Raw genomic sequence first — 18,178 nt, 5'->3', positions numbered from 1 at the left:
GTCTATGGCCCCCCCTCGGAAGACAATGCACTTCTTTTTTACTGATTAGAAACTGCGTACGATGTATCAGACGCCGTCACAACCTATGACGCGTTTATGCGGGAATTTAATGGTGGAGTTACCAGCCGTAATTTCTTCTTGCGCGTTTTCGCACTTCCCTTGCGTGTTCTCGCTGCAGGCGTGGTGATTTTGGAATTGTGAAAGAGTAATTTGCTAATACGCCAACAATCGTTTCCTCCTTTTAATGTTCCTCTAAAGCATGCTGTAACTACAAAGTGCACCCTTCTGGATGTTTATATATCTTCATCATAGTAGCACCTTGCCAATCAAGAGAAGTACAGGAAAAAATTCAAATTTATTAGATTTGTTGTAAATACACTAACCTAGATAAAAACTATAACGAACCGCGCGCAGCACGTGGTCTTTGGAAATACGTATAAGAAGCCGAAAGGAAAAAAGCAACTACTTGTCATAGCATCTTTTTCATATACCACATCACTGCTATTATATACAGTCTATAAATTTTTGTGGCAAAGTTTATAGTTTATTTGTTCGCATGTTATCGCAGAAAAACTCAAATTATACAGAGATTGCACTTACGCACACCATGCGCCGTTGCACCACATGTCCTACCGCGCTAAAGTTTCTTGCACTGCTTGGGCTAGCCGCAGGGGCGCACATCTGCCTTGAGCAATGTGAAGGCGTCGGCAGTCGTAGTTCTTAAATTCCACCACTGAAGCAAATTTAGGATGTCTTTTTGGACCTCTGCAGAATGAGAATAGCTGTCCAGCTGATCCCTTTATTTCTCTCGCTCCTGAACGTTGTGCCACTCTTCAATATAATCTATAAATGCCTCTGAAGGCTTCTCGTTGCACTTTTCAGCAGTGTTTGTTATGCACGGCTTGCACAGGGCTCTTTTTTGTCCATATTGTAATGGTGCATGCCTTCCTAACGATGTTGTACCGGTAGAAGGTGGCCTACGCTGGTAAGACTGCACTGGTAGGACTCGCAATAGGTGGACGAAGTGATTGCGATCTATTTTCGGGGTGCGTTCCAGTTTGGTAATAAAGGTGTGAATAAGCTTCTTGACGTTTACTCATTGGATGAATATGATTCGAGGTAAGGGGACATCCCCCGGCATGGAATTTGTGATTCTTATTTCAAGCCAGATATTTCATCAAGCTGATATACTTTGCCTTTAAACATGAATATACATGTGTAATGGACTTATGCTATTCCTGCACATTCCAACGCTGTTGTGACAGTGTCATGTAGCTCTGGCACTATATAGTGCAGGGGTCTCAAACACGCGGCCCGCAGACCTCTCGCTAGCGGCCTGCGGCCCGCACATGGCTGTCTTTGTCCCATTTTCTTTATTTTTTCTCTTATATAAGTACGTTCTTGATCTACACAGGCATGCAGGTCTAAAGCATTCTTTTCGTGAGGAACCACCTGCAGCCACCATGCGTTGATACATAACCGTGAAACAAAACTGTGTTGCAGAATTGGCGTCCAGAGTTTAGTTATTTTGGAGATAGGTATCGATATATTAGTGGAAACATGCCGCCAAATACCCTTCACAAATGACCCATATATGAAATCTTAAAAAGGTCTTTAAAATTTCAACGTTAGTTGAGATCTGCTAGAACCTATTCCTCCCTTATTTTATAATATTTGGGATATAAAATAATAACGAATGCAAATAAAGCACGGAATAGCGAGATGTTAGCTATATAAGCGCCTGGTCTATTTACTTTCAGTTCGCCCGTTTTAGATAAATCAACTAGCTCCGTATGCAAGAAGCAAAAGATCAGTACTTGTCGCTCATAAAACTTCTCCAAATAGCTTGACCCACATAAAAAAATCGTTTCATCGAGATAAAATGAGGAACGTATAGTACGTACGCGCAACGTATGAGGAACACACATGAAAGGGACAGACACTTCAAGAAAAGAAATGCGGGAGCCGACGCCACCTTGAAAATTGTGCAACAAACACCGTGATGTCATAGCTTCTGACGGCGCTTACTGGGATCTACGTACGGTTCTAATCGGTAAAAATTAAGTACATTGACTTCTGAGAGTGCCATAGACTTAATAATAATAATAATAATAATAATAATAATATCTGCTGTTTAACGTCCAAAAACCACGATATGATTATGAGAGACGCCGTAGTGAAGGGCTCCGGAAATTTCGACCACCTGGGGTTCTTTAACGGCCATAGACTTAACATACCAAGTTTCAAGAAGTTTCGATGAACCAATGACCCAAAAATACGACAAATACAGCTTGAAATCCGTGACGTCGCGCGCGGAGATTTCGGCGCGACATTTAACAATGGAACTTTGCCCATGATTTTCTCCTTATGACGGTGAAACTAATTACATTTGAGTTCTCAGAGTACACTTTATCAGTCTTAACTGGTTCGTGGTATCACTTTAGTGTCCGTTTATGAACTGACCAAAGTCCAAGCCCGGCCCGGCCCTACCCGAGCCCGCCGCCTCAAGCCCGGGCCCGGCCCTAAGCCCGGAGCTTCAGACCCGAGCCCGGCCCGGGCCCGCCATGAAAACTACTTTACCTGGCCCGGCCCGGGTTTTCGGGTAGGCCCGAACCCGTGCAGTGCCCTAATTCAGCCACTCGGCCAAAGTTGAACCACTTGCCCAAGGGCCAGCCATCTTGAACGGCTGACTAGGTTCATACTTGTGTATATTGTCGATCAAAAAGCAAACATTACGCATATCTGAGGCGCAACATCACTAGGTAAGTATTAGGTGGTGTGTTCCTTTAATAGAAAATGCATACATACCTAATTCTCAAGACCCTAGCTTGTGAAGCTGCGCTGAAAATGCGACTGCGCTGAAACTTGCCTTCCTCCGTGCCCTCTGCACGAGCTCACTGTTGTGTTTCGGTTTCGGTTCTGTATTGCACTGTACGGATGCTATGGGGCGCCGCTCTGGCATTCCTGTTTTACCCAGGCGACGTGTAAATAAAAGAGTGTGTGGAGAGTACTCGTTGAGTGCGGACGTTTCTTCCGCTTCAGCGCTTCGCGCCAAACCGCATGTTCGGGCTGGCTGGCGGCGCCGCCGCCGGTCGCGTTGGTCACCGCCGGTCTTCGCCTGCTGCTGCGCCGGGACTACCAGCCCGCAACACAGCACTCATGTTTCCCGACGTATTGCCAGATGGCGTCCATATCTCACGCAGCGCCTCTTCTATCGTCTTTAGACGACATTTCCAGCGAAGCACGCAGATACGCGGCCAATTTTCTTATCGTTCACCACCTGCGGCTGACTGATCGCGTTGATAACGCGGACGGACCGTCGCTCTGGTCACTGACCAAGGGCGAAAAGCACGAAAAGTATAGTCGTCGTAAAGGGCATAGTGCCTCGATTTCACCCCATTGCGAGCGCGTAACAGCATCCCACCAAATCTGCGCTTCTCGCCGCTAGGGACACCACCTTCGCTCGGGCAGAAGATTTACGTCTGCACGGTGCCTATAGCCGAGCTGCGTGACGCTAAAGCAAAGGTAGTGCTGACAAACTTCAGCCACGATTATAGGCACCTCAACACTGGTATGACGGTCGCGTAAGTGCTAGTCAAATGAAACCCGAACAGCGGCAAGTCTTCGCATGGTATAGTGCGCGCCGTCCAGTTATCACCATTGACAGGCGCGCGCATCCGGTTTGACCGCACTGCGCATATGCGCGCCTGTCCATGGTGATAACTGGACGGCGCGCACTATACCACCGCGAAGGCTTGCCGGTGTTCGGGTTTCATTTGACGAGCACTGTACATCGACGAATGTGTGGGGCCCAGCAATGCTTTCGCCCTCTCCGGTGCTGCCGAAGCTGCTTCGAGGAATCGATGTCCCGAACCAGATTTCAACAGAGCCTTCCGAAGGTCAAGCAAGACCAGCTCAAAACCCTGCTCCTGCAAAACAAGGACTGCTCCTCGTCGTCGTCAAGAATTCGACAGACCCGAATTCGACAACCCGACGAATTCGACATTGCATCATAACAGAAGAAAGTGCCCGACCAATCCGTCAGACTCCGTACCGAGTTTCGACGCGAGAACGCGAGGCCATCAAGAAACAGGTCGACGAAATGCTACGCGACGACTTCATCCAGCCGTCCAAGAGTCCGTCGGCGTCACCTGCGATGCTAGTGATGAAGAAGGATGGGAACCTACGTTTCTGCGTCGATTATCGTCGCCTGAACAAAATCACGAAAAAGGACGTGTACTCGCTCCCATCTATAGACGACGCTCTAGATCGACTCCACAACGCGAAGTACTTTTCTTCGATGGACCTCAAGACCGGCTACTGGCAAATCGAAGTCGACGGGAGAGACGACCGAAAAAAGACTGCCTTCATAGCACCCGACGTCCTGTTCGAGTACAAGGTCATGCCCTTCGGTCTTTGCTCGGGACCTGCGGCTTTCAACAAGTCATAGATACAGTATTAGCTGGCTTGAAGTGGCAAACATGCCTTGTTTACTTGGACGACATTGTTGTGTGTTTCTCGAACTTCGACGAACACCTCCAGCGCCTTGAATCCGTACTTCAAGCAATCAAGAACTCCTGGCTCACCCTAAGGCCAGAAAAGTGCCGCTTCGCGTACAAGGAGCTCTTGTTTTTGGGTCACGTGATCAGCAAGACTGGAGTGCGCCCAGACCCGCAGAAAACAGCTGCCATCGCCGCTTTCCCGCGAACCACCGACAAGAAGGCCGTGCGCCGATTTCTCGGCTTGTGCGCCTATTACAGACGCTTTGTGAAAGACTTTCCACGGATCGCCGAGCCACTAACGCAGCTCACAAAGACCGACGTCGAATTCAGGTGGCAAACAGCGCAAGTCGAAGCATTTCATGAACTGAAACGACGCCTTCAGACGCCTCCGATATTTGCGCATTTCGACGAATACGCCGATACGGAGATTCACACCGATGCAAGCAGCGTAGGACTCGGCGCCGTGCTTTCGCAGCGGACGGACGGACTGGAAAGGGTTATCAGTTATGCTAGCCGGTCGCTGTCTAAGGCAGAGGCCAACTATTCCACCACAGAAAAGGAGTGCCTCGCCATAATCTGGGCTACGACAAAGTTTCGCCCCTACCTCTACAGCAGGTCCTTCAAAGTTGTGAGCGACCATCACGCCTTGTGTTGGCTAGCTAACTTGAAGCACCCTTCAGGTCGCCTCGCAAGCTGGAGCCTAAGACTTCAAGAACTTCACATTACCGTCGTGTACAAGTCCGGAAGGAAACACTCCGACGCGGACTGCTTGTCTCGTGCCCCCGTCGACCCACCACCGCCCGACGACCAGGATGATGACAGCTTATTGGGAGCCATAAGTGCCGACGACTTCACCGACAGCGAGCGAACCCGGAACATAAGGGTCTAGTGGAATACCTGGAGGGCAGGACCATCGTTGTCTCAAAAGTATTCAGGCGAGGATTGTCATCATTTTCATTGAAAAACAACGTCCTGGTAAAGAAGAACTCTCCGGCCCGAGCCAGCCACCTTGTCGTTGTACCTAAGGGACTGCGACCAGAAATTCTGCATGCCCTGCACGACGACCCGACGGCTGGACACCTCGGACTTTCCCGCACGCTCGCACGAGTACAGGAAAAGTACTACTGGCCGCGCCTCGCCGCCGACGTCACTAGCTACGTAAGGACGTGCCGAGACTGTCAGCGACGGAAGACACCGCCCACAAAACCAGCAGGCTTCCTTCAGCCGATCAAGCCTCCTTGGTGACCATTCCAGAAGATCGGGATGGACCTCCTAGGGCCGTTCCCAACGTCGACTTGCGGAAATAAATAGATCGTCGTCGCTACCGACTACCTCACCCGCTACGCCGAAACCAAAGCCCTGCCCAAAGACAGTGCCGCTGAGGTAGCCAAGTTCTTCGTTGAGAGCATCGTCATTCGACAGGGCGCCCCAGAGGTTCTCATCACCGACAGAGGTACGGCGTTTACAGCTGACCTAACTCAGGCGATCTTGGAATACAGCCACACAAGCCATCGCCCTGAGCGAGCGTCTAAAGACCATCGCCGACATGCTGGCCATGTACGTCGACGTCGACAAAAGGAGGCGTTTGCTGGGCGGCGTCTTGAGTCATGGTAGAAGGCACGCTACGGGATCGAAGCTCCAAGGGCATCGAATGCGGACCGTAGTTGTTTAAAGGGCACAGCACCTCCACCGAATTGCAAAGACGGTTATTAGCGGGCTCTCGGCGAAGATGTACGACAGCGACAGACAAGGCGGGGCCGACTCTCCGCACGAGGGGCGTGCTCTCAAAGAAGAGGACGACCCACTACTGACTATGAACGCTTCGCTACAATATATATATATATATATATATATATATATATATATATATATATATATATATATATATATTTACGGGCACGAGTGGGAATCTGAACCTGCGACGCGTTAGACTTCTTAATGGCGAGGGATTTGTGCGCATCATTGACATTGGGTGGTATGCACATCTCTGGCGTGCTTCAGCGTGGCAGGGGCTTGTTCGCTGCCGCCCGCGAAATGGCTTAGAGGGCCAAAGGGCGCACCTCAAAGGGCGTCACCCCACTCGTGTTTCGCCGGAACTGGGCTACCCGCCCCCGGCCCTGTACTTTGACCTACAGGGCGGGGTCGCCCGTTCCCGCGCTTATCTCTTGCGGGGATTCGAACAGATCGCTCATTGCTTCTTACGTGTTGTGGTTTTATCACAAATTTTGCGTTAAAGCCATAGACCGCACAAAGGCCACTTCGCTCGCTGCAACAGCTGTGTTTGCTAAAGGAATGAGGTGCTAGCCTTTCTTCGTAGGCCATTTCAATTTGTTACTATCGCATTCATTGCTTCGACATTGCGGCGAAACTGTGGCTTTTATAGTAGGCAAACAAACGCGCACAAGAATCACAACGGGCATACAAGGTCATCACGCACGCTGTAGTAACTTCTTTTCTCCGTCTAAGAACTGGCTAACCTCCCTGTCTTTCCGCTTGTTTCTTCCTTCCTTCCTTCCTTTTCTCCGTGCCCCCCCTTCCTGTGTAGCTATCGGTGCGTTCCTCCGGACAAGAAATAAGGAAAATTTCCCGAAGCGGGCGACCCATTGTTGTGGCTCCGCTAGTTCTTGACTAGTTCGAGACATTTTTGCGGTAATCAATTCGTGAGGCAAGACACTGCGATAATGAGGTCAATCTACGATTAGCTAGAAGAGTGCTTCACGACCCCTTTACGAGATGAAAGTAAAGTTTGGCTGAAGCAACAGCTACGACGTATGCTCAGTTAATGCCTATTTTACTAGGTCACTCACTTTCCTATCGGGGCGGGAGGTGCCTCGTAGTTTTATGTATTCTCCGCGTTCAGTGTGCCTCCCGAACTGCAATAGACATTGGTTTACTCTCTGAGGCAGAAAGGTTTGGAGCGGCCACTAGAGGAGGTATGGGCTTGACTTTAGCATCAGGCCGTGGACATACGCATTTGCGTGACTACTTAATATTTTACCACAGAAAGATGGTTGCCTCTGACCATGCACTGATTATCGAATAATTGACAGACACGCTGAATTTTCCCTTTCGCAATGCCCCACGTTGATGAAATCATCAAGAAAACTGACAGATGTAAATGGTTCACGAGAAACTATTTGTCAAAGGGATATTGACAAGTGCAACTGAAGCAAGAAACCATGAAAATTGCGGCTTTTTTTATACCCTTTGATGCCTTCTGCCATTGAGCCCTCTTTGAGCCGTCTGTTATTTGGATGGAAGAACACAGAGGCGTGGTTCCAAGAGCTGAAGAATAATGTCCCGAAAGATTATACATAAGCAGATTTTGAAACAGATACGTTGAGGGCATTATGGTTTATTCGACGACGAAGGATGACCGCATTGACCACTTATCCGAAGTACTTGAGGAATTGAGACGAGTGACACTCTAGATAGATGTGAAGAAAACCGAATTGGTTTGTAGAACTGTGGTATTCATCTGCGGAAGTTGAATGGGCAAACGAAAAGCACCAAAGAAGAACGTGTGCGGATAATTGCACATCTTGTCAAGCGCTGTGATTTCCATTCCCGAATAGGTTTCTTGGGTCCGGCGGGAGATTCCATATATATGCCAATGTTTCTCACGGTGGAACAGGCGCAGTGTTATGAACATGGCATTCAGAAGCCAGATGGAAGGCATCAACAAGTGAACGGATATTACTTTTACACATTTTCAAAACCAAGGTAAACTATGCACCCTCCAAAAAACAGGCACTTCCTGTCGTGATGGCCTGAAGATACTTTAAAAGTTTCATCGAAGGCCGAAATTTAGAGCTTTTCACTGACGACCAACCTATGCGATCTAATCCAAATTATGACGAAATCCACATTTTAGCGGCCTCTGCAACGAGTCCATAGTTCGCAGCTGATAAATAACAGCAGATTCTTAGTGAAGTTTCCCTTCGAGAAACGCCATTGTGAGTAGAGCAGTGCAAGAAGTACCGCTGTACAATGAAAAAAAAAACTTGGATAAACGAAACATGTCGATGGTACCGGATGTCACGAAAAACAATTCTTATTTTGCATTTAAGAAAGGGGACCATGAGGCGATGCTAAGCCGGAGCACTTGCACGATCGCGTTCCGTTGGCGTTCGTTGGGCATGCTACCGACCTCGCGTCGTGGAACGCGAAGAGGAACGCTACGCGCATCGTGTCTTCCCTTTAGACTTGCCGTTAATTCTCACAGGGTAAGCGAAGAACGCGGTCGTCAGGCGCGCGAGGGGGGGGGGGGGCGTAGGAGAGGAGAGAGAGGGGGAGGGGACGCGCATGCGCTGGCGCTTATCGCGGCGTTGCGCAGGAGAGGGGCACCCCATCTCCCGCTAAAGGGGACCATGAGGCGATGCGAAGCAGCGTTTCGGCATGTCGAGCCCGCGTTTCAGAGGGAGAGGGGAGAGGGTAAGTGGAGAGGGAGAGTGGACAGGGGGAGAGGGTAAGTGGAGGGGGAGAGTGCAGAGGGTTTGCGCAGGCGCAGTGAGGGTGGTCACGCCACACACCACCACCGGTTTGAGCTCCGCCATAAGATGCTTCGCATCTAAATAAGAAATCAACAAGGAATCGAATTCCGTATGCATCACATCCGCCCGCTCAGCACTTCTTTGGTTCGTTGCGTGGTCGTTGGCTTTGGACTTTCACTGTGATTCACTTTGCATGGGAGGAAGTTTTGCGTTCCACAATGTTTGCTAAAGAAAGCGGCTTTGATTTGTTTCTCATTCAGTCGTGACGCTATTAGATGCGAAGTATCTTAAGGCGAGAAGCGTGCGTTGGGGGGCTAGTTGGTAAGACATAATTGAAAAAATTTCTAACTGCGCTAAGGACGAGGCACCAGAAACGAAGTGGACAGGACTGCGATCGTCCTGTCCACTTCGTTTCTGGTGCCTCGTCCTTAGCGCAGTTAGAAATTTTTTCAATTATATCTTAAGGCGGAGCTCAATCCGGTGGTGGTGGTGTGCGGCGTGACCACCCTTACTGCGCATGCGCATACCCTCTCCACACACCTCCTCTCCACTCACCCTCTCCCCTTCCCCTCTCCACTTTCCCTCTCCCCCTCTCCACTTTCCCTCTCCCCTCCCCTCTCCACTTTCCCTCTCCCCTTCCCCTTTCCACTCTTCCACTGAAACGCGGGCTAGACATGCCGAAATTCTCTCCTGTGCAACGCCGCGATGAGCTCGAGCGCATGCGCGTCCCCTCCCCTTCTCCCTCCTCTCCTACGGTGCCCCCCTCTCGCCCGCCTGTCGACCGCGTTCCCCGCTCGCCCTGTGAGAATTAACGGCCGGGCTAGACGGAAGATACGACGCGCGTAGCGTCCCTCTTCGCGTTCCACGACGCGAGGTCGGTAGCATGCCCAACGAACGCCAACGAAACGCGATCGTGCAAGTGCTCCGGCTTCGCATCGCCTCATGGTCCCCTTTAGCGGGAGATGGTGTAAGTTTTGACTCCGATGATTATTGTAACTTGGAAATGTCCTCTTTCTTCTCTAATGATATTTTTTAGGTTCCGCGCTCCTATATGATGTGCTATGTATGCTATAGGTCGCGGGATCAAATGTCGGCCCCCGAGGCCGCATTTTAGATCGAGGTGAAAATGCTTGTGGCCCGTGTTCTTAGATTCAGATGCACGTTAAAGAACCCTAGGTGGCCGAAATTTCCGCACCCCTCCACTACGCCGTCCGTCATAATCATATCGTGGCTTCGGGTTGTCAAACCCCAACAAATATTAAGTTATGTATGCTTTATATGTGCATTTATTGTAATCCGAGATGTATTACTATGTGTATAAGTGCTTCTAATTAAGCTTTGTTAGCTACCCTACATGGGGCCGAGCTCTGGCCTGTGCTGTTTTGGAAATTTTTAAATGAATAATAAATAATTTAAAAGACTACCTCGATATTTCATTGCTATTATATTCTTGCTTATAAAAAACCACTAGATTGAGGCAAGAAATGCTGTGTTTATGATTCAATGTTTTTATATTTAACATGCCCGGACTTGGTACGTCAACCGTTTCTCATGGTATCGCTATTCGCAAACTCATCAAGCCAAACCATGCCCGACGCCTGACAGGCTATGGTGGACCATCTACGGCAACGCTATAAAGAGTCATGTTTAAGCATTTTACTGCACACTTCCTTCTCTAAAATAATTGTTGGAAAAAAAGTTATCGTCGATCACTATGTTCCATAATGCGCAATTTGAGCGAACATGTACGCATGTTTTTATCTCGTGAGACCCTGGCGGCGGCGGCAAAAAGCCTCGGCTTCGATGGCGCAAATATTGTGGTCCTCTTGGCGATGATGCTTAGCTTCCGCTTCGGCGGCGCGAACTGCAGGAACCTCAGGCGGCCGCGACGTCAAGCTGCTGCTTCAACAGCAACAGCGCAGATTGCAAATGTCATGACGCAATCTGCTGGTCTCGTGCGGCACGCTGATTTCCTCTTCAGCCTTCCGCCATCCACTTGGTGTTCCGCGTTCGCATTTGGCTTTCGCTGTCCTCGTTCTCTTGTTTACGACCAGGCGCCAGACAGGCCGAGACAGGCCAGGTACCAGACAGACGGGTATTTAAGATCTACTCTGTAAAAATTTGTCCATGTCCTTCACAGCAACTGGAATGTCGAGGCGGAGGCAGCAACCAATGTTGCGGGAAAAAATTCGTAACGATGAAATAGCGCACAGAGCCCCCTGAAAGCATCCTAGCAGCTAGTAGAAGAACTGCGCTTGCTTTTGGCAGCCACTCCTTTGTCTCACAGTGGCCATTCGTTGAAGCAGTTTGGTGACACTGACGTACTTTTAGCCATTTTTACAGCTTTCATGACCATGCAGCTTCATCATTTGCGTATATTATTCGCGATAAGTGAGCCAAAGGTATTGACATCGAGGAGTTTCCATGCGGTAAATACATCAGCAATAATAGTAAGCAGTCTTTCTCCTGTTCTGGGATTGATTGCTCAGTTATGCGGTCTATGTAATCATGTAAGATTGAGTTATTGCTTTTCAAAAGGTCTACAAAAACATTTATTCCTGCAAGTTTAATCGTACTATGTTCTGCTAAAAGGAAAAAAATATTATCAGTATTCAGCAGCTGTAACGGTCCCAGGCGCGGGGCCGTAATTGCACTTTACTGTGCCCCACTTCTTTTAGTGAACGGCGTGGTTCGGCGGCCTCATAGGTTCCTGTTTACTCCGCTATTTACTTTGCTATTCAAAGTTTCTTTTGCCACCTCATTTCAATGAAGATATCCTTTGGTGCCACTTTCCTGTCAAAAGTGATTAAGCTTCAGGCTTGAGCGAATGTAGCTTCGAAGCAGCATAACTGTCACTGTAATATGAACATGCGTTTGCGCTATAAATTGTACTTCTAGGGTCAGAGTAATATGTATTCCATTTCTGCTTTCAAGAATAATCCACTTACCACGAATGCCATTGTATCTTTTTCCTTTGGCGAGCCATTTTGTAATGTCGTACCTGAAATATCATATCATGGTTTGGTTAAAAATCTGCGCAAACACGCAAATATGTGCAGTTACGTTAGACCCGTCATTGCTTCGACTCTTCATTTACCGCGATGGTCTTAAAGAGATCGCTTCGAAGAAATTGCGAAACGAGCTCTTTAACGAAAGCTCTTTAAGAAATTGCGAAACGCCGAAATGGCGTCGTGGATTGGGAGAAAAAAAGATCGGCGTAGTCCGTGAGCGAAAAATAAAAAAAATCGCCAGGTCGAGTGGCAATAGAACCGTGGATCGCTAGGTGGCAGGTGGTGTTCTACCACAGAACGATGCCAGTGCCGTAATTTTCTTCGGAAAAACATGCAATCCAGTTCCATGCCTGTGAAATATGAGTAAACAGCGGAGCTGGCAAGCAAGTGCCAGCACCTGGCGAACGCACATTGAGTCAAAAGTATAGAAAGTTTAGCGAGTTGGTATGAATACATTTCGGGAAACTTCCAGCGCACTCACAACAAAAATAACGTGTGGAAGAAGACAATCAAACGCGAACTCACAACTCAGTTTATTGGTGAAAAGGAAGTACACACACACACACACACACACACACACACACACACACACACACACACACACACACACACACACACACATATATATATATATATATATATATATATATATATATATATATATATATATATATATATATATATATATATATATGTAACGTTACAAAACAGAGACGCGTCGTGGTTCAGTTGCCATGCATTTATTCTAATGCACGCGCACTTCTTCCTCGTCGCCTTCTCCTACCATCGCCTTGTTCATACGTTACACTTTTCCCCCTCCCCCCGAGAAAGTCGCAGTTCAGAAGGTACAAAATAACGCCGCAGTTTGCTAACATGAACAATATCAGAGTTTCTACCTAAAGGAAACACAGAGCGGTTGATCTCGTAGTTCACTGGTGAGACCTTGCGTAGAATCTTGTAAGGACCTTCCATGATGGAACTCAGTTTGCCGTTGTTGGGATGCCATGGTGTCTCGTAAAGGACGAAGTCACCGACTTGGAACTCAATCGGGAGAAATTTCCTATCATAGACGACTTTGTTCTTATTGTGGTAGGCGATGGAATTGTTAACCGCAGCTTTCCGCGCTTCTTCAACAGTTTCTTCTCGTTGTTCCAGAATAGTTGGATACGATGGAATTCCATACATCAGGAATGAAGGTGCGTAGCCAGTAACTTCGTGGGGCGTTCTGTTGTATTCGTCTATTACTTCCGAGAGCAGTTTTGTCCAACACTTCTGTGGCTCGTCATTGATCTTACATTTAAGTCTGGTTACAATGGTCTGGTTTGTCCGCTTATTCATACCATTGCATTGCGGATGATGAGATGAAGTGAAGAGTTGATGTATTCGGTTGTGCTTTAGGAACTGCTTAAATTTTCCTGCAGTGAATCCCGTTCCACGATCTGAAAGGAACTTCCTTGGTTTTCCCGCAGCAAAAATGGTTTTCAGGCATGAGATGTAGGCGTCACTGTTTTCACTTTTATGAGCGAACGCCCATACGTAGCGAGTAGCATGATCAATAACCAAATGGATAAACCTTTTTGATGAGCCGTATCCAGAAAATCCTCCAATGGTGTCCATTGCGAAGAGGTCAAAAGGCTCTTCAGCTGGAGGCAGTGATTCAAGTGTCCCATACTTCTTTGTTTTCGTCTTCTTGCATCTCTGGCATGTATCGCAATGCCGAATATAGGTGGCAACATCGGTTACCATATCCGGCCAATAGTATTGTGGAGACAGGAGTGACAGTGTCTTCTTCACTCCGACATGCCCGAAATGTTGATGTGCGTTCTTAAGAATGGTAGGGCGCAGTTCATGTGGCACATATATCTTCCTTAGTCCTTTTCTTTTGACGATGACTATGTTGTTTTCCAATGAATACGGTCCTCTTGGGTGCTCATTGGCGCATCGTTGAAGTTCGTCGTGTGACAGAAGTTGAACTATGGGGGCTCTGGAGAGTGTATCCGCTTCTACGTTGCTTACGCCTTTTTGATGTTTGATGTTGACTTCATACATTGACAGCTTTAAAGACCACCGGAAGAGACGACCTTGAGGATTCTTAACATTCTTCAACCACTGAAGTGCAGAGTGATCCGTTACGACAGTGAATGGCTTTCCGTGAAGGTAGCAATGCCATTTATCAATGGCATCTATAATGGCTAGGCATTCTCTCTCTGTAATAGCATAGTTCATCTCATGCTTCAGTAGTTTGCGGGAATAATAGGCAATGGGATGTTCCTTGCCTTTGTCGTCAGGCTGCTTCAGCACTGCACCAATGCCTTCGGCAGACGCGTCACAGTACACAGTACATGGTATAGAAGGATCGTATATGCGAAGCACCGGTTCTTCAGTCATTCGCTCCTTCAGTTCCCGAAAGGCTTGCTCGCATGCTTCTGTCCACGACCACTTGCTGCCTTTGCAGAGTAGCTTCGTGAGGGGAAGAGCGATATCGCTGAAATGAGGGATGTACTGTCTGTAAGTGTTTACAGTGCCCAGGAAACGCTGGAGATCTTTCTCTCGTTTAGGTGTCGGAAATCTGAGTATTGCAGCCACGTTACTTTGCTTAGGTGTCACTATTCCACGTGAAATCTTGTGGCCCAAGTATTCAATGCTGGATCTTGCAAACTGGCACTTTTTTCGTTTTAGTCTTACGTTCTCGGTTTTAAGAGCTTTCAATAAAGCCTCAAGGTGTCGTATATGATCGTCAAATGTCTCCGAGTATACGACCACATCGTCAAAGTAGTTGTTAACATTAGTGAGCTGATGTTTGGCTATTATTGATTTCATGGCTCTTTCAAATGTAGCCGGAGCGTTCTTTAACCCGAAGGGCATTACCAACCACTCATAATGACCATTAGCCGTGACAAACGCAGTTTTCTGAACGTCATCGGGATGCATTCGGACATGGCAGTATCCGGACGTTACATCCAACGTAGTGAAAAACTCCGCCTTTCCCAAGTGGTCAAGAATATCATCTATACGTGGAATTGGTTGATAGTCGGGTACCGTTATGGCGTTGAGCTTGCGGTAGTCAATACATAGCCGAGTACGTCCTTCGCCCTTCTTTTCCGCTAAGATGACCGGTGCGGCGTAGGGGGACAACGAAGGCCTCACAACCCCTTGCTTAATGAGGGCGTCAACTTGTTTGTTAATCCCCGCTTTGTCTGCCTGTGAACATCTGTATGGTGCTCGATGAATTGGGACAGCATTGGTAAGTGCGATCCTATGTTGCTCAGTAGTGATGCATCCAATATCTGTTTGGGATTTCGAAAAGATCTCGTCATACTTGTTTAAAAGAGAGTCGAGCACTGCAGATTCACGCTCTGATAAGTTTTCCGAAGTCAGGGTGTTCATCAGCGGGGCTTCAATGGTTTGCTTTTCATTATGATCCGGTAGGTTCAAATTTTGATGTCCTTGCGTCACTAACTTGTTTTCCAAATTTACAGAAAGATTGAAGTACGAAGCGCTGTCTAGGCCAAGAATTAATTGCGTTCTCATGCCTCGCAGAACGTGTACATAAACTTTCTTTGTTACATTCCCAATTTGCAAGTGAATGTTTACGCGACCCAAAGTTCGAATGCTTGAAGTAACTTGCTGGACAGCGATGCTTGAGTCTCTCATCAACTGAAGTTTGAGCTGTTTGTACACATCCTCACTGATACAAGTAATGGTTGCTCCTGTATCAAGAATTGCAGTTACTGACCTTCCGTTGATGAGAGCTTTGAAGCGTATTAATGAAACTCTGGGTCGCTCTCCTCGTTTCCCGGTCTAGTCTCAATAGCGGACACGTTGCCGCGGCGCGGACATTCGTTGTGCCAGTGAAACTGCCGTGGGAAGCCAGCAGCAGAGCAATATCTACATTCGTTTTGTGGGGCACGCGGTCGAGAAGTCAACGTTGGCTGCTGCGGTTTGCTGAAGAGACGTGAAGCTCCTGATGTAGTGCCAGGATTACGAGCAAAAGAAACTCCTCTCACCCGTTTTAAGGATGCCTCGACCCGTTGAGCAGCGGCGAGCCACTCTGATGACGAGTTGAAAGACAGTCCGGCGAGCGCTAGTTCCACATCAGGAGGAACACCGTCAGTCAGTCCAGAAATGATGTGGCACTCTTTAAGGTCGGCCAAGGAGCCCAGTCGTTTTTTCTCGTCGTAGTAGTCCTTGATGGTCTGCCCTCCTTTCAGCCGGTAGTGAATGAAGAGACGGAAGGCATCTCCGTCGGTCGTAGCAAAGCGGTTTTGCATGCCGCTCTTGATATCGTCCCATGTCTCGCCTTTTCCGAAAATCTCTGTTAGGTACCACTTGAACGCTTCCCCTTCGATGTATTCGCTGAACTGACTGACCCGATCGCTGTGTGTCCACGATGCCTCGACCGCCTTCGTATCGAAAAGAAGAAGCCACTTGTCGACGGGGACGTCTTCTGGTGTTCCCTTGTACTTCGGTATGTTGAGCGGAGGCTTCGGCTTAGCCATGGCAGGTTGATGAGGTCGATCCTGTCGACTTGTGTAACGTTACAAAACAGAGACGCGTCGTGGTTCAGTTGCCATGCATTTATTCTAATGCACGCGCACTTCTTCCTCGTCGCCTTCTCCTACCATCGCCTTGTTCATAGGTTACATATATATATATATATATATATATATATATATATATATATATATATATATATATATATATATATATATATATATATATATATATATATATAACCTCGACGCCGCCGATTACTTACAACGTGCCGAGGAAGCTCGACAGCTCGGCCGCCTGCGCATCAAGACCCAGCAGCACACCGACAGCCGTCGCTACAATCTTCGACGACGCTTCGTCGAATACCAGCCCGGCGACCGTGTCTGGGTCTGGACGCCGATACGCCGACGTGGGCTTAGCGAAAAGTTACATCATTTCCCGCTAAAAGGGACCATGAGGCGATGCGAAGCCGGAGCACTTGCACGATCGCGTTCCGTTGGCGTTCTTTGGGCATGCTACCGACCTCGCGTCGTGGAACGCGAAGAGGAACGCTACGCGCGTCTTGTCTTCCCTGTAGCCTGGCCGTTAATTCCCACAGGGCGAGCGGGGAACGCAGTCGGCAGGCGTGCGAGAGGGGGGCAGCGTAGGAGAGCAAAGAGAGGGGGAGGGGATGCGCATGCGCTGGTGCTCATCGCGGCGTTGTGCAGGAGAGAATTTCGGCATGTCTAGCCCGCGTTTCAGAGGAAGAGTGGAAAAGGGAGGGGGAGGGGAGAGGGGATGTGGAGTGGGTGAGTGGAGAGGGTATGCGCATGCGCAGTAAGGGCGGTCGCGCCGCACACCACCACCACCACCGAATTGAACTCCGCCATAAGATACTTCGCATCTAAAAACTCCTTCGGTGATACTTCGGACCATACAAGGTTCTTCGACGTCTCGGCGCTCTTGACTACGAGGTCATCCCGGACGGCATTACGAACTCCCAGCGACGCCGCGCACGACCTGAAGTCGTCCATGTAGTGCGCCTTAAGCTGTTTTTTGCACGTTAGCGAACCTGGGGACTCTACCTTTACCTTTGTTATTGGAATTTATTTATGTATGCACTTGTTTTTTAGGGGCGAAGCTCCTTAAGGCGGCACCCGTTCGTCCGTCGTAGTAGCGCGTAACCAGTCGTAACGCTAGTACCAGATCTTGACCTCCAAGGTGGTGCCGGTGGGAGATTTTTCCTGTGCGTTGTTGAAAAATAAAAATTCGCAGCGTGCGCGTTAACCAAAAGCCGAATTCTTCTGTCTCTCATTCCCCATTAGCAGCCATTGGCATGTTCCAGTAGGAAACGTTAGTAGAAGTAGAAGTGTAAGTGTTAGCTAAGAGCCGACTTCTTCTGTCTTTCATTCCCATTAGCAGCCATTGTTTACCTCCAAGGTAGTGCCTGGTGATTAAACAATAAAAATTTTGTTCAAAACGCCGTTGATTGATGAAATAAAACAACGAAAGACGCCAGATGTTTTCTAAAAGCAAAACGAAAGAACGCCAGATATTTCTAAAGCAAAACGAAAAGACGCCAGCTGCTTAACGAAAGACGCCAGATGTTTTCTAAAGTGTTGAGGTGTTTATTAGACGGCAGTCGGCGACGATGCTCAATGGCGACAGTCAAGCAAGAACACGAGCTCAGAGCGCGAGC

General features: G+C 48.3%; 1 protein-coding gene across 1 annotated transcript in view; it reads right to left on the bottom strand.

Annotated features, from left to right (window-relative positions):
* Positions 1 to 18,178, bottom strand: part of LOC119394493 (venom metalloproteinase antarease-like TtrivMP_A) — a 208,404-nt gene that overhangs the window by 46,337 nt on the left and 143,889 nt on the right. The window contains exon 9 of the mRNA XM_037661798.2: positions 11,944 to 11,996. Coding sequence (XP_037517726.1) covers positions 11,944 to 11,996 — 53 coding nt within the window. The remainder of the gene's footprint in view (positions 1 to 11,943; positions 11,997 to 18,178) is intronic.

Source organism: Rhipicephalus sanguineus, chromosome 5 (genome assembly GCF_013339695.2).
Source record: "Rhipicephalus sanguineus isolate Rsan-2018 chromosome 5, BIME_Rsan_1.4, whole genome shotgun sequence".
Classification (NCBI taxonomy): domain Eukaryota; kingdom Metazoa; phylum Arthropoda; class Arachnida; order Ixodida; family Ixodidae; genus Rhipicephalus; species Rhipicephalus sanguineus.
The sequence above is the reverse complement of the archived record's forward strand: the minus strand, read 5'-3'. Positions and strand labels throughout refer to the sequence as shown.